The 16,932-nt window shown below is 41.9% G+C and overlaps 1 protein-coding gene across 2 annotated transcripts in view; it reads left to right on the top strand.

The window, feature by feature from the left end:
- The window catches only part of SLC12A4 (solute carrier family 12 member 4), a 477,810-nt gene that overhangs the window by 400,903 nt on the left and 59,975 nt on the right, over nucleotides 1-16,932 (top strand). For both annotated transcript variants that reach the window (XM_085638574.1, XM_085638575.1), the window contains exon 21: nucleotides 11,877-11,984. In XM_085638574.1, the coding sequence (XP_085494700.1) occupies nucleotides 11,877-11,984 (108 nt within the window). The remainder of the gene's footprint in view (nucleotides 1-11,876; nucleotides 11,985-16,932) is intronic.

The raw sequence follows: 16,932 nt of genomic DNA, 5'->3' as shown, positions 1-16,932 counted from the left end.
GAGAACCTCATAACCCACAGCCTCTCAAAACTCTTCATAATTGAAAGGGCCCACAGGGTCCAGGGGGGCTGACCAAGACCCGGCGCTCCCCCTGTCCGATACTGGCCAGGCTTCTGAATTATCCCCACAGGGACATCATACTGCAAACTGCCAGAGTGGCGCTGACACTTCGCTGCGACAATGAAGAAATTACCCTTTTCCCAGACTTCTCGCAAGCAGTACAGAAACAGAGGCGGTCGTTTCTGGCCATCAAGAAGAAACTTGGAGAAAAAGGACTAAAATATGCAATGCTTTCCCTGGTAGTGCTCCGGGTAGAGGCTGAAGGAAAAAAACAGGTTCTTCGACATCCCGGAGGCTGCTGCTGAGTGGCTGGACAGCTGTAGGGGAGCGAAGGAACATAATTACCATTGAAACAGAGACTGGTCCAGGGGAGCTGGGATTCTGCTTAGAAAATCCTTTCCGCTAACTATACATTCCACATGGTCAGATGACTGGGGCAGATATATAGGATCACAGGACAATGGGAGGGGGACATGTTGACACTTATGTCTGTATATGTGCCGCCTGGCCTCCAGGGGCGCATCTTTTAAAGACCTGGGATCCATACTGTTATCAATCCCGGATGGCCTCCTAGTTGTGGGAGGGGATCTTAATTCACTGGTTTCAGGCACACTAGACCGACACCCCCTCTGAGAGCTCACCTCATCGAATCGTTGGTTACCTGACTTTTTAGAGACCTTAGGTTTAACAGACACCTGGAGGGCTTATCACCCCAGCAGCATCCGGCTATTCGACTAACTGGAGTAAATCTATACTGTACATCCTTAGTGGACCCCCGCCTACCCACCCAAAGGGCTGCCCAGTGCAAATCACCACAGTAGGCTTTAAATACCTAGGCATTTTCGTCACTGTAGACCCTAAACGCTGGTTTGATCAGAACCTGCTCCCGCCCCTGCAAAGACTGAAGCGGGACACTGTGAGCTGGAAGGCACTCCCTCTCTTGCTGCTGGGCAGGGCGTAGCTTTTTAAAATGATGTCCCTGCCCCGCTTTCTATATGTGCTGCAAAATTCCCCTGACTTGGTAACTGCGAGCTATTTTAGAGAGATCGAGAGTCTGCAGGGAGACTTATTGTGGAATGGGAAACCCCGTATAGCCCTAGACATACTCAACCTAAGCTGGCATGATGGGGGAATTGGCCTTCCTGATTTCAAAAAATATTACTGGCCAGTGCACTTGGCCACCATCAACCACGGTACCTACCGTCACGTGGATGATCCGGGCTATGCCATGGACAGGTGGCTGCTGCCAGGAGGAAACTACAACAGAGCGCTATACTTGAAACCCCGGCGACTTCTCCTGACAGGGCCGACTAAACACTCAGTCCAAGTCTCGCACGCTGCAAATAGAAGCTTGGGATGGGAACATAAACTAACACTGGCAACCCCCTTATGGGATACAGAACTGCTAGGTAACCTGTGGACGTTGAAGGGATTAGATAATTGGGACCTCATAGGTATATCTAAAATAGGGGACCTCTGGGTGAAAGGGGAAGTTAAAACGTTTACCTCCTTACATCAAGAATATGACTTGGCCAACTCGGAATATTTCCGCTACATGCAGGCCCACCAAGTGCTACAGGCCCAACTCCAGAAGGGTGTCACCCCTCCGGAATCCTCACCCCTTGAAGATAGGATGTTGGACGGCATTCTGCCAATGAAGGCTATATCGTTGACATATAAAAAACTGATCAATAACTCTAGTGACCCTCTCCAAAACACAAGAGAAAAATGGGAAAGAGACGATATGGTTTTGGATGATTTGGACTGGAGAGAGGCAGTGGCCTCCCCACGGGAGTTGGCCATCTCAGCTAGGCTACGACTTGTTCAAATTAAAATTCTGCATACAGTATACATAACAGGGCCATGTCTGGCACGAATGGGGAGAACGGAGAAAGGGGACTGCAGGAGACAGTGTGGACTGGAGGGAACCTTCATGCATATACTGTGGGAACGAGAGCACATCCAGCTGTACTGGCGCAAAATACACGAGGTCCACAGTGAGTTGCTCACACTTACTATTCGCCCAGAAGAAAAGAGGTGTCGCCTAAACATGTGGGAGACCACAGACCCCAACAGTTAGGGCACTCTCTGGGTAACACTGGGCTTGATGATGGCTAAGAGGAAGATCGCACAGCTCTGGGGGGGCCTCACATCTGCCCAAAATAGAGGCCTGGAAGGCAGACATGGATTGGTACATGTTTAGGGAAAAAATAGTGTACGTGGCACGGGGATGCTCCCTCAAATGGTCCTTACTCTGAAATGATTGGCATGTATATCGAGGTAATATCTGCACCCCCCAAACGTTCCCACACATGATGACCCTCCGTCGCCATGAATGATGCAACAACCCGCAAATTATGACTCGGGAACCGATCACATTGTAACTACAATGTACAATTGAATTATTTACACACCGCTGTACTTTGTATTGTCTATTTTTATGTTCAATAAAAATAAATATATTTTAAAAAAATAGGTTTTAGGAAATGAGAGCAACTGTAGTAATAATAATTTAGACCCAAATAGAAGTGCTAAAATTACCTATAGGAACCACAACTAGTATTTTATGCACATTTTGCATAGGCAATATTATAGACAGTACCCTGGAGCAGCTGGAGTTACTCATTAACTCGAGCAATCATTCAAACACTGGTCAACATGTTTCAGCTCCTATAAAACCCCTACACAGGTCCATGACTTTCCTTAGGATGGAAAACAAGAATCCCTAATCACTGTTCCTTACTACTGGGCAACTCACTCATCAAAAAATATAAATAAGAAAATACTTGTAGTTTTTGAAGAACTTCACTAACATTTCTAGGAGTTAGCCCCATGGAAGATAGCAAGTTCTAATAGCCCCTTCAGGCATACATTTATCAAGGGTTGGTTCCCTGCACGGTTACCTACTACTGCACTCGCTTCCCCTGAACTTTTTTTCTAGCTCCTCTACTTGGTTTTCAAAGTTCCTTACCTGCTGACGTGTTAGTACTTCACTATTATGAATTCTATTATAATTAAACTCGCCAGGTAGGGAAAAAACTTGCATTAAATGAGATACAGTGCCATTGCAATACAAACTGAGCACTTGTACAGTGCCAAACTTTGGAATGTATTACTTATCCACGCAAGCGCACTACACTGTCTAAGGGTTATATCCTCGTTCATTTTCATTGTGGTGTAACTAAACATTGCACATCCTCACCCCTATCTATGAAATTAGATCTACATGGGAATAGACTACAAGATACTTTCAGATTGGCAGCCTCTACTAGATGGACCTGGCAAAATACCTAAACAAAATGATAGGTAACCCAATACTATGATATAATGCTCTATTATTCTCTCTCGTGTTGCCAATCCCAGGTAACATGTTTGTGCCACTAATTTCAGACACTAAATGTAAAATACAGCTATTACAACCAGGCCTAAGTAACATGAGGGACCTTTAATGATGCAGTATAAATGAAGGGCTTATACATTAAAATATACTGCACAGAGCCTACTACACTCCAAAGGTAGTGGGGTAGAGGAGATTGAGGGTAAGCTTGAGTTGTCCATGCTGCCATGCTATTGAAGCAGGATTCTACCACCTTCCTTCAGCTTGTCTGGGAGTGGCAGAATACTGAACTGATGTATTTCATGCATTGCCACTTATGATAGGATTGACATGTCAGTCAAACCCACAAACGGCACTGCTGGGTTTTTAATGAAACATACCAGCAGCATTTTGCAAACATGCACTGCATGCCCTGTGGTTAAATAAGAGTGGCACAGCCATGTGTTGGATGAGCCCATATCCAAAGGCGTTCGATTTCCTGAAGGGCCTAATCTATTTTTAACTGCAAAACCGATGATTATATAACCATTCTTCCTCAATCTAAATGGTGAAATTATATTTGGGGTCGCCTTCAATCACCTATGATTATTCTTGACTTTATGCAAGTAGCACTAAACACTTCTGGTTTAACCGAAATCTCGATGTATTAACTCAATCTCTCATATGGTCTGTAAATGAACTTGAACTGTTATGTTGATTTGCATAGTGCACTAATCACCGAGAGGGTATCCAGGCTCTTCGGCAGGTGTGTTGTGGTGTGGTCACCAAGGTGCTTATGGACAGAGCCTGGTCTTCAGCTTCTTGCAGAACTCTAGAAGTGAAGAGGAGGAGGCTCTGATTTGTTGAAGGATGTTCTATGTCTTGGGTGTTATTTAGGAGAATAAGTGGCATCCTGTTTTGCTTTTGCAGATGGGGGGAGTGTTTGCGAGTTAGATTGAGGCACAGAGTAGGTTTCTGGTAGGCTGGTAAGTGTATGTGGCTGATCAGGTATTCTAGTCTGTTATGTAGGGCTTTGTATGTTTGCAGTGAGGAGTTTGAATTGACTGCGCTTGTGAATTGGAAGCCAGTGAAGCTTCCTGAGGGTGCTGTGGGATGTGAGTCTGTGTGGAAGTATGTTTCTGGTGGCGGTGTTCTGTAATGCTCTCTGTAAGAAAATAGATTATTTGGGGTGAAGGACTGCCCTCCTCCGGCATTGCTAACACTTGTTTAAAGGATTGAAACCTAAAAGTCACTTAATAAACCTGAAAACCACTCTCTGGTAGCTATGGCGCAGAACAGACAAGCTTAACTTTGGGCAGTCTGTGAAGTATGTATGCAGTTACAAAAAACAGTAATAAAGTCAAAACACTAAACAATAAAAATCACAAACCTAATGTAAAGAAATAGAGTAAACTATAACAAACACAATGACACAAAATGACACAAAAAGTCAATAAAGGAATCTGGAGGAGTACATTTTTAAAGATCTAAGTGAAAATAACGCACCAAAGCACCAATGGTGGTAACTGGTTGTGATATGCCATGACTTAGATGAAATTTAAGGCCTACCATGAAGGAACCTGGCTGGGATACACCAAGTGGATTGGTCCTGGTAAAAATCTGGAAGTCAAAAAGTTAAAAAAAAGATTCCAAGTCCAATTTCAGAAAGGGGTTTTCTCACTTTTCTGAAGAAAAACATTGATATTTCTGCTAAGCCTCTGTTTTCTATGGAATACTTGGATATGTTAAACTACTGTACCAGGTTACCTTGGGTCTAGTTTTACCATCCTTATGGGGTTTCTAAGACTTGTTGTTTATTACCTGAAAATCTAATAAATAAATATTTTATAAAATTCTTCTAAGTCTCATCACAGAATGGTACTTTGCCACTTTTTGAGAAGAAAGTCCTCCCTAAGTAGGGTACCACTTAAAGTTTAGCTGCTGCTGTAGAACCGAAGCCAGATACCTGAAGCAGGTTGGTCCCTCTGGAGCTTTGGAGATTTCTTGTGAGCGCTTTCTTAGTCCTAAGCCTTTGTCCCTTTTTCTGACCTTTGAGTGGGAAAAAGCACAAATCTTGTCCTATACTGAATTGCTGGTTGGATACTTTTTTCCTGCCAGTCCCGTTGAAGCTCGATAGAAAATGTTTTCAATAGATTCCTAACTTTCTTCTGTGCCTTAACCATTGGAGTCCAACTCTAAGGCCCAAAGGAGGCGGTCCTTTGAGGGTGTTAGACCGATAACCACAGCAAAGTCCCGTCCAGGTCCAGTTGCCACTGGTAAGCTGGGCACTTCAGGGAAAAGGCCTCATGCAGATTTGTGTGTCCCTGTAGCCACACATGAGTTCACCCAACTGACATTTGAAATCCACTTCTTTGTCCTGGGTACCAGAGGGAGCAGATCCAGTCTTTCAGGGCTCTTCTTAGGTCACGAATCGCAGGTCCAGTCCCTTCTAATTTTTCACAGGTCCAGAAAGTGGTCTGAGGATGGTGCCATTGGCTGCCACATATATGCCTGGTGCCAGCTAGTAGTTGGGGGTAACTTCTGGCCAGTGGTTAATTTGTAAAAAAAAAAAAAAAAATTAAAATACGTGTGGGGGCTCCTGTGAGGTAGTAGTTTGCACCAGCCAATTTCTCTTTTTGAACCGCCTAAAACAGAAACACCAACCATAAAAGTGGGGAGCGAATGCGGCATAATGGCCAGAGCAACCAACTGTGGAGCTGGGGAACTAGGTTCGAGTTTCGGCATCAGCTCACCATCCTGTGATTCTGGGCAAATGACTTAATCTCCCAGACCCTACCATATATGAAAGTGTCCTTAACTGGTGCTCAGTAAAAATGCCAATGTTGATGATTAAGTGCCGGTGCTAAGCACCGGAAACCACTGGCTCAAATTAGGCACTACTTCTGGCTCTTCTCTAACCAATAGGGTTACAGTTACCAGGGGCAACCCTACCCACATTTGCAGAACTTCCTGTATGACCTACTATAAAAATTCCCACAGTACACTTTAGTTCCAAAATTCTAGACAAGAAAATTGTTCTCTCCTTCAGAGCCTTTGTGCCCACCTAGAGGCATTGCTAGGGTAAATAGCAGTCCCTTCCTTTGAGGTCATTGAAAAACGATTTTGGGGTTGCTTCCCTCCCACCTAGTTTGATGCCAACTTGACTAGGGAGGTTGAAGGCTGAATCCTCCTGGACTCCCCGTACATGTACTTGTGAAAGGGCGGATCCCCTTTAAGGTTGATGATGTTCCTGGATCCACCTTAACTGGTCTTTCTTCAAGTGAAAAAAACCTCCTCTCCACACCTAGGCCATTATCTCTGCTATGGGAGCAGTTTTCACATCTCCGTCAGGTGAAGTACAGGCTGGGTAGTTGCTGCAGAGGAAATGCAAATTCGCCTTCAGCAGCTTCAGGCAGGCTGAAGTCAAATTTCTAAAAGTTACATTTCCAGTATATTTAATAAAAATTAGACTTCACCTGTAGAGTTACAGGTCATTTATTTTTGCACCCAACCTTGTGTGGACCAAGAGGCGACTTAACATTTAAAATCAGATTTTCTTACCTCTCAAAAAAAGTTTGACAGGTCTGTGCAGCAAGGTTCAAGCTGCTGCTATCAGGCTGCACAGGTTAGGCCTGTAGCCATGTTTCAAGTGCCACCGTAGGGGATTGTATCAATTTTATGTGTGTGTTCTACCCTCTTACATCCTGAAAACAGTTGTAGTTCTGCCCTTGAAAGATGAAAATCTCAGAGCTACACCCCATTAAAACTGGTTCAGGTAGACGTTTAATAGAATCAATAAATGAATATGGCAGTATGGAGCACACTGTAAACCAGAGATAACCTATCGCCAGCTATATCTGGAAAAGAAAGAAAGTATGATGTGAATAGGTATATAGGAAGGTTTTTTATGAAAAGGTGTTGATCCAATACAGGACAGAGAAGGAGGGAGCAACCATTCTGAAGGTTAAAGCGGTCATCGCACAGAAACATTCTACCCAGGTACGTTCTGTGAAAATTAAGAAATGGCAGGAGTGCCTGATGAGAATATCTGAGCATGTGTATAGGATTATAGGATATGAACTTAATGCATGAGTAAAGCTGGTCTTGTTGATCAAAAAAAACAATGGGCCAATCAAAGATTCTTAAAGCTCTCATTTGTGGGAACATTCCAGGCACAGATGGCCATACGTCTGAGTTTCGTACAGCTTACAAAGACCAGCTTGCCCCACGCCTGTTAGGTATGTACCAAGAAGCCCTAGTGAAGGGCTGTCTCCTGTCCACTACCTGGGAAGCAATGAGCACTGTTATGTGAAAAGCCAGAAAAGATAAAAATTATGTAAATCCTACTGACGACTCTTTCTTCTCAATGTGAATAATAAGATACTAGCTAAAATAATTGCAAATCGACTGACCGGACTAGTGAAAACATTTGTCCTCCCAGGTCCTTCCATTTTTATACCTGGCAAATCTACTCCCCTTAAACTCTATACTCGCCTCTCACTGATGACCAAAATACATTCAGATGTTCAAGCCGTAGCCATTTTTAGGTTGAGCATTCGAGACCTCTAGTGTATACTTTAGTATATGTACTTTAGTATATGTACTTTAGTATATATACTTTAGTATATACTTAAATGTGTATGTACTTTGTGGGCCCTGGAGATCAGCCCTAGGACTTGTCTGCTTCCGCTTAGGGACTTGTTTTCTGTTCAACTGCCTCTATTTAACTTTCTTGATTAAAAAAAAAAAAACGACCAGCAGAGGTCAGTAAAATACCAGAATCACTTTAGCATTCTCTAGATTCCAGTCCATAGAAATTGTCTAACACGAGCACCCGTAGACAATAATATTTTTTTCAAATCTTGCATTTTCATTGATATGACCACCGAAGGCCCTGCTTTTATATTAGGCAATATTTCTCTACATATGTTCCCATACCTGGCTTGTCACGCAGTTTGGTGCTTACTTTCCCTCCATGTTAAAGAACAGTAGATGTTTCAGCACCCAGGCTAATGTGCTGCATAGCTAAATACATATAAGGTCCCAAAGGCGAGACTGATTGCATTGCAAATGCTTGTTCTTAATGCCGAAAAGGGTTTTGTTGTACTTGAATGGCCTTTTTATCTATAATACTAGAGAGAATGGATATTGGATGGTATTTCATTTCCATTATCAATCTTCATTATGTCAACCGCATTAGCTGCATCAGAGTTAACCGCTGCCTATCAGAATGCATTTCAGTTTGTAGAAGTGGAGATTTTGGCTACCCAGCTCTGGAAGAGACCTCATGATCAGGAAATTACATTCCCCTCCAGCAGCATGCTTTTCTCTTTATGCAGACAGCATTCTTCTAGACATTAAAAAGTTCTAACTTAAATCTACCACCGATAAGACGAGTTGGTATTTTGGTATTAATGTTATTTAGAACAAATCTCTAATTTTTCTCTTGGCTACAGATGTTAATATTGAATACGTTAAATGCACCTTTCAGGTAAATCTCTAAATCATAATGAATTGAGACCGAGAGATGATTACGAGGGATAACTGTGGGAGAGGGATCTCAAATATAGGGTCCAAAATGGGGAGGTGGATAAGACTCGCATTCTCGATAGAAAATTTTACCACCATTATCAAAATGGTAATACTTCCTGTACTCCTATTCCTCTTAATTTATCCTTTTTAATGAAAGAGTCCTTTTCTTTGAGACTCGCTGCTCGCTCTCTAGATTGGTATGGTCTGGTAAACGACACAGAATGAAATAGGACTTTCTCATGCACCCATACAAAAAGATGGGCCTCATTATTATTAAAGGAATGTAGAGATGTTTCTATGCTGTGCACTCCCACTTCACAATAAAATGACTTAAACATGACTGCTATGCTTTTCATATGAATGTGGAGAGAGATTATGTTGAAACAGGTACTCTATAAATTCGACTCTCCAATCCTCTCGCCAGACCTACTCAGCAAATTCATATGTTTTACACAATTTTATGGGCTATAATGAGGATCAGCAGAAAGGCAGGTCAGATTCAAGTCTAGGTTACATTTGAAGGAAAAGGTCTTTACTCTTGATGTGCAAGAAGATAGTTTTTGTAACCTAAAAGCCAAATACTTGTTAAATGTGTATGACCATTTTGCCAATGATCATTTTATCTCACACAAACTACTTATAGAAAGTCTGAGAGAGCTGAACACGGAGTTCAGCAAGCTGCAGTACAATTTGAAGGGGAGACAATAAAAACTGACGCTTTCATTTTGATTGAATGTAGTTTCAGTAAATTGTCAGACCTCCAACAGGCATCAGCCCTTGGACCAGATTAAAAGTTACTGGCATGGCCATTTTTAAGCTACTTTAAACAGATCAGCACAACATCCTCTTTGTAGGCATAGAAAATGTGATCAAAATGTGTGATTGGGGGTCCTGGGCCATTATATTAGCAATTGAAAAGGCTGGGCTCATGGAGAATCCACAAAGAACTCTGCATTTCCGAAAGCAGAATTGTGAGGTAAAGAGGGGACTGAGAAACAGATTAGTACTGTGTTGAAGGAAGGATTTAATCTATTGAAGGGCTTAAGATTTAACACCACTGCTGTTATAGTTGCGGACTAGTCTTGCATCATCAATGCTGTCCGATGCCACAGAGTGACCCACAAGAATGAGGGTGGTGAAGAAGTCACCATCAAGAATTAGTCTAAGATTACCGAATACAACAGCAAGTACAGGTTTAATGACTTGCCCTAAACGTAATGCTGTTTGGACTTGATGAAGAGAGAGAGGAACTTTTTGAAGACAAAAGTCAGTTCAGCATTAAAGGCCTTTTCAATAATGTTGGCCTAACTGCAGAGAATAAATTAGGTAAAACTCCTTAAGGTCAGCTGAATGGCTCTTTATGTAAAAGAATTACAGTAGGCACCAAGTCTGTGGGTAAAGTGATTCTGGTCATGATATCTGATGGGATCTATTTCAAGGAAAGCTATGCTACATTGAACTGGACTGGAGGACACTGTTGAAGAGGAGAGTGAGCGTTTATCAAGCTGATGCCTTTGAAATCATCATCCATAGATACGACGATCTAGTGAAAAGGGCCATAGGAGAGTGATGATAATTGAAATATTGCTGGAGGAGTTCCTAATAGAGACAATAATGACAGATCTTCAACAAGTGACACCAAAGTAAAGATGAAAGTACTAAAGCAAAGGGAGTTGCTAAGTTCATAAACATTAGTGCAAACTGCCTTAGTGGTGTTGGAAATGACTTCCATAAAATTATTTTTGTGAAAATATCAGTCTTTGTTCATGACATTTGGTTTGTTTGCAAAACATTTTCTGCGGAAAACCAAGCGGAAAGACGTGCTGTGTATTTTAGTGGAACAGGTTAAAAGAGACAAAGGGATCAAGAGATTTCATTATCCAGTTTGGAGTCTACGTACCCATGGCACAATAATCCAAGAAAGGAACTGTTAGTGCTCTTGAATTTAAGAAAGGTTGAGTCAGTTTATTTCAGCTCCTATATGGAGAGAGGGTTTGGGTGGTGGAGCAATGGGGGAGACTACTGACCTCCCGGAAAACAAAGCACAATAATTTGCCAAAGAAATTGTTGGCTCTAGAAGGCTGGGTCTTATGTATGCTCAGCGGAATTTGTGGAACCTACTGCACATATTGATGAACAAAAAGCATTCAACACTGGGTGCATTGCAAACATTCTGCTGCCAATCTTTTTATTTACTAACCTGTTACTATGTACATACTGTGGTATGAGATTACTCATTAAACAAATACATTTTTCATTATAAAACTCATCAGTATAGACTCCATTATAATTTACAAGCCAGACTTTATTTTACTGGACAGTATATTTGAGAAAGAAGGGGTTACAAATTGTTTCCCTTGAATGGGGAGTAATGGGTGGACTAAGGAGCACTGGGTCCAGTTCCACGTTTCCCTGCTTAGCCCAGGTGATAAATGGGTGGCGGGCTATTTTGTTTGCCCGTCCACGGTAGAAGGGAGCTGTGAAAAGGCAGGTTCCTAATTCCTTCAGCTTGAGTGAGCTTCGTCTGCTCCTGCCTTGCTGAAGAATGCAAGAAGGGGAGGGTTGGGCTCAACAGCTGCATGCAACCCCCAAATCTCTGTAGTTTCCTCAGGATCCATAGTCTCCAGGCTCTGGATTATTGGGTCCAGAGTTTGCAGGCCGGATAATTCCAGGCCTGGAGACATCACCAAACAAATAATATTCCAGAATAGAATCCCCTATGATACCGCTCTAGACCATGCATAATGGTAGCCACTGTTTCAAATTGTGAATGCAATGATTAAACACAATGGAAGACCTGAAATAACATTTTTGTTTTCAGAAATCCTAAACGAACATGCTGTTTTGTGTAGGGACATCAGAGTTCCTGAATGAAGTCATGATTGAGCAAAAGATGTTGTGACACTATAGTAAAATATTGAATTCTGGCTTTGGTATCTTATTTAGTGTTTTTTTCTTTGTTTTTCAGCACAACAGTGACATCTCTGCTTATACTTATGAAAGAACCTTAATGATGGAACAAAGGTCTCAAATGCTGCGGCAAATGAGGTTGACCAAGAATGAAAGAGAGAGGGAGGTATGTATCTGTTCTCAGAGACAGAACCTGGTTTGTGGACTTTCCTCGAACTATGTTGAGAACTTTGGTTATGTCAAAGAAATAGGAGTGTTGGCTTTGTGCTATAGTCCCTTTTGAAACAGTTGACATTTAGAGATAAAGAGGAATTTATGTTAGACTGAGGCAGATGACCGAGGGAGGATTACCAAAAGCACTTATTAGTTCTTCTACTTGAGTACTCGTTTATAAAGTCTAACATGCCTTTGTGAATCAGATGGGAATGCCCAACTCCCTCTTAGTGAAAGTGCTGAGAGGACAAATTACTTTGTTTGTTCTACTTGTGTTGGAATATCCCTTCAATGTTCCTAATGTATTTCAATTTTCCATGTTTAGGGGGCCAATTCGCAAATGTATGTATGTGGATGTTAAACAACAACACATGAATAGGACTTCTTTACTCCAAATGCGTTTGTGACTAGGCCCCTGAATCCTCACTCCATAACAAGTGACATTGTACAGACATAATTCCACTTATAAACAGTTCAGGTTATTTGAAGAATTCAATGACGAGCTGAATGTTTATGTTCATGGATGATTGTTTGTCTTTTGTACTCAAACCACCCTATTAGAGTTGAGGTTCTACTTGGTAGATGACTGAAATGCCTGTAGGACTTTGATTTGCATATTCAAAATTATCAAACAAGCTTCTTTAAGTGTTATTTTAAGGGTTAATCTTGACTATCAAAACTCTTTCGTAGAATGCCATGTTTGTAAATTCAATTTATTAAGTTTGATTTTTGCAAATGAAGGCAATACAAACATAAAACATAAACGTTAAAAGTATGCAATTAAAAATACGTCTCTTACATAGCCACTTTTTTTGCACGGTTAGGTATCGGTTAGGTATCGCTGCTTTTGATTATAGGTGGTATTGTTCCAGATTTTCAGCTGAATTTTTACGTTTTTCAGAGATTGAGCAACCATGTGGTTCTATAATAGGGCGTGTAATCAAGGAGGGGGGACACGAGAGCTGGATATTTAGAGAGGTCCTGTTCTAATGCTCCCAGTGGTCTACGTAGGAAAAGACAGGTAAGAGCAGTTCCTCTAATTGGCCAATTTGGAAGGATAGTAGTAGTTACTATGATCTGAGAAGGGAAATTTCAAATTCAGATCTTGTTGCCCTCACACACCTGTTAGGGTGTCATGCTTCATCATTGGGCGTGCTCCTCGTCGGACCGGCGGTGCAATGTCCGACGGGCCTGGTGGCTTCTTTTTCGGAGATCTTTTGATCTGAGTACGCCGTTTTGTATGAAGACCATGTGAATGATTATGGAGGGTAATAGCTCCTAAGAATGTGGGGATTCAAGAGAAATTAAAATAGGCCCTGGCCCCTCGATAGTTTTAATAAGGTTAAGTAGGGCTGGGACTAAATAAAACCAGGGAGGCTACTTATGTGATGCAAGGTATCAGGGTAGCCTATAGTTGACAAGGGTCAACATGTTTCGTGTCACGGTGCTCAAGATCGAGCGACACTTCTTCAGGACCGTGGGACCAGTAAAGAATTCGTATACCTCAGTTTTCTTATAACGGGGTATTGCAGGTCAACCACATATCAACTGGACCTAAGTACGGTTCAGAATAAAAGGCTCCGCCTCAGAGTCCAGGTGAGGAGTAGACACGTCCTGTTGTGGCCTGCCCCCGTCAACGTTCGGTGGGACCGTTCCAGTGGTCCGGTTGCTACTCCCTTACCTATGAAGCTTTGAACCCCTCACTCTGAGGCGGAGCCTTTTATTCTGAACCGTACTTAGGTCCAGTTGATATGTGGTTGACCTGCAATACCCCGTTATAAGAAAACTGAGGTATACGAATTCTTTACTGGTCCCACGGTCCTGAAGAAGTGTCGCTCGATCTTGAGCACCGTGACACGAAACATGTTGACCCTTGTCAACTATAGGCTACCCTGATACCTTGCATCACATAAGTAGCCTCCCTGGTTTTATTTAGTCCCAGCCCTACTTAACCTTATTAAAACTATCGAGGGGCCAGGGCCTATTTTAATTTCTCTTGAATCCCCACATTCTTAGGAGCTATTACCCTCCATAATCATTCACATGGTCTTCATACAAAACGGCGTACTCAGATCAAAAGATCTCCGAAAAAGAAGCCACCAGGCCCGTCGGACATTGCACCGCCGGTCCGACGAGGAGCACGCCCAATGATGAAGCATGACACCCTAACAGGTGTGTGAGGGCAACAAGATCTGAATTTGAAATTTCCCTTCTCAGATCATAGTAACTACTACTATCCTTCCAAATTGGCCAATTAGAGGAACTGCTCTTACCTGTCTGTTCTATAATAGGGCTCCTGCCTAAGTATGAATTTAGTATGATTGGTGATGGTCCTCTTTTAGAGAATCAGGAATGTTTTCATTTCTGATGCTTTTTTCTGAGTTAATTGAAGTTATTTCTGGCTACACTGCTTGATATTCGTTCATTTTATTTGGTACCCCCTGTGTCAATACTAGTCATGCACACACTTGAAAACAGTTCTAAAAAGAACTGAAAGAAAACCTGCAAAGTTAAAGACCTAATTTAACAAAATCTTCCCAATTTCATCAGATAATCAAACTCATTAAAGAACTTTCCTAATTTCTAACTCAATCGATGGTCCCTACAGCTTGTTACTTATGCTACTAGAACCTCTACCCTTCTTTTAATTTCAAGTATTTCTTTCTTCTGCAATATGTTGCAGCCGTATTAATAAGACTCACAACTTTTGACTGACCCTTAATATATTGTAGTCCATTTGTGGCCCATACTTTCACCTAATTGACCCAGCAGTCATCCATCTACAGCATTGAAATGATCATCAAACTGTATGTTACTCCTAAAGAACTATATCACAATTCCCTTTCAAATGATTGTTTTATCTTATTTGATTCATGTTACTGTCAATATTGCACAAATACCTTGAAGAAATGTGTAAACCTTAAGTGTTAAATGATGGGAATCAAGTCAGCTGCATAAAATAACCATCTCCTGGTGCAACATATTCACGAATTGATTCAAATTTTTCGTAGTGTATTACTGTCAACTTATACGGATAGTTTCATAATTATAAAAAATATATGAGACCTTTAAGCAAGTGGGTTATTATTTCGGATGAATTATCACAGCTCTTGTTAGGGTGAATCATCAAAGTCCTAAAATCAACCTGAGCTTATTCCCCTGGTAGCTGTGACACAGAGCAGAGTGGGTTCACTTAGGGCAATGTGTAAAGTAGTTATGAAATAACAAAACAGTAATAAAGTCACAAAAGAAAAATCCCAAACTGTTAAAAAAAAAAAATAGAGTGCAATCTAATAAACAAAATAATACCAAAATGTCAAAAATCCAATAATGGAAATCAGAGATATGCATTTGAAACATTTTAAGTAACAATATTGCCAAGAAAAAGTAAACCCCCAATTATAGTCCATGGTCGTGGTCGACCGGGACCAAGGTCCACTTTCAGGATGACCACGAGGGAGCCTGGGTCAAATACACAAAGTGGCTTGGTCCCAGTGAAAGTCTGGAAGAGAAAAAGTTTGTAAGTCCCACTGGTCTGGAGAACAAGTATTCAAAACCTACTTCTGGTACCTACAGGAGGACACTTCTACAGCCCCCCAGAACTTCAGGGGTGGCACTTAGAGATTTAGTGTGTTTGTCAGAAGCCAACAGCAGTGTCCAGCCCATGCCCAGTTGCCACTTAAAATGCTCTAGCAGCTTGTTTCCCTGTAGCCAAACAGGTGGGCAGCCAACCGACCCTTGGAGTATAGGTGTTTGTCCTGGGTACAAGAGGAAGCAGGCTCAATCCTTTCAGACTCCTTTCAGGTCACCAACAGCCAATCCTGACCTCTTCTGATCTTCTTCAGATCCACAAAGTGTTCTCTCTAGGTGCCTTGAGGTGACACGTATGCCTGACACCAACCAGTGGGTAGGGGTGACTCTTGGACACTCCCTAGCCAATGAGGTAAACGTTCCCAGGGTCAACCCTAATTACTTTTCCAATAGTTCCTCTGTGCCTTAGTGCAAACAGGCCCAAAATGTCATATGTCAGGGTACTGGGCTGTCTGGGGGGTGTCCTTGGGAATTCACCACTGTCCTCCCACATCTAACCCTAAAATCCAGTTTGAAGCATGCACTCTACCCACATAAAACCAGCTACAGCAGCCTGGTAGGACAAAAACAGGACCTTCAGCAATCAGACAGGGGATAAGAATTGTCTTGGCATCCTGTTCTCTCCCTTCCAAATGCACCAAAGGGTGCCATGTGGCTCAACAGACCTGTCAGTTAGAATTTGACACTGTGGTGTCGAACATATTCCCACAGCCCTCACATGGCATAGTCTGTTGAGTTCAGATAGGTTATCTCTGCGAATTCAGGTTATTCTATTTTTGCTTGTAGGTGTCATTTCATAACGCTTTCTCACTCTTTCAAGGCTGAGCACAGACTGGGAGCTGGAGAAGAATGCTAATTAGCCTTCTGAAAACTCAGGAATGTAGAGGGTGTCTTTCTAAAAGTTAGGTGTCCTTAATATTTATTAACAATCTGATTCACTATATACTTGGATTCTTAATAACTATTAAAAAGTGGGTACTTTTTTTTTTCTAGCTAGTTCCTTTTCCAAGTTAGCACCCTAAGTGTTTTCATGTGGACTCTGGTTTTCCACATACGGCAGCTAGGTCTGCCACAGTGAAAATAGCTTTTTGGGCCTTACCGCTATTGGGAATATTAATCTTGAACACAGAATATGAGGGGGAACGCGAGAGTGAAGTGGCTAATACAGTGTGATATTACAAAGTTGTCATAGTATACACAGAACTGAATAGTTTTTCAAGTTTCTTCTTTATTGCAATGATGTTGACATATCCACAGCCAACGCGTTTCGCCCAAACATGGGCTTCTTCAGGGCTGTTAAAATCATACAA

This window comes from Triturus cristatus, chromosome 12, assembly GCF_964204655.1.
Source record: "Triturus cristatus chromosome 12, aTriCri1.1, whole genome shotgun sequence".
Taxonomy (NCBI): domain Eukaryota; kingdom Metazoa; phylum Chordata; class Amphibia; order Caudata; family Salamandridae; genus Triturus; species Triturus cristatus.
Note: the sequence above shows the minus strand (reverse complement) of the source record. Positions and strands in the feature narration are given on the sequence as shown.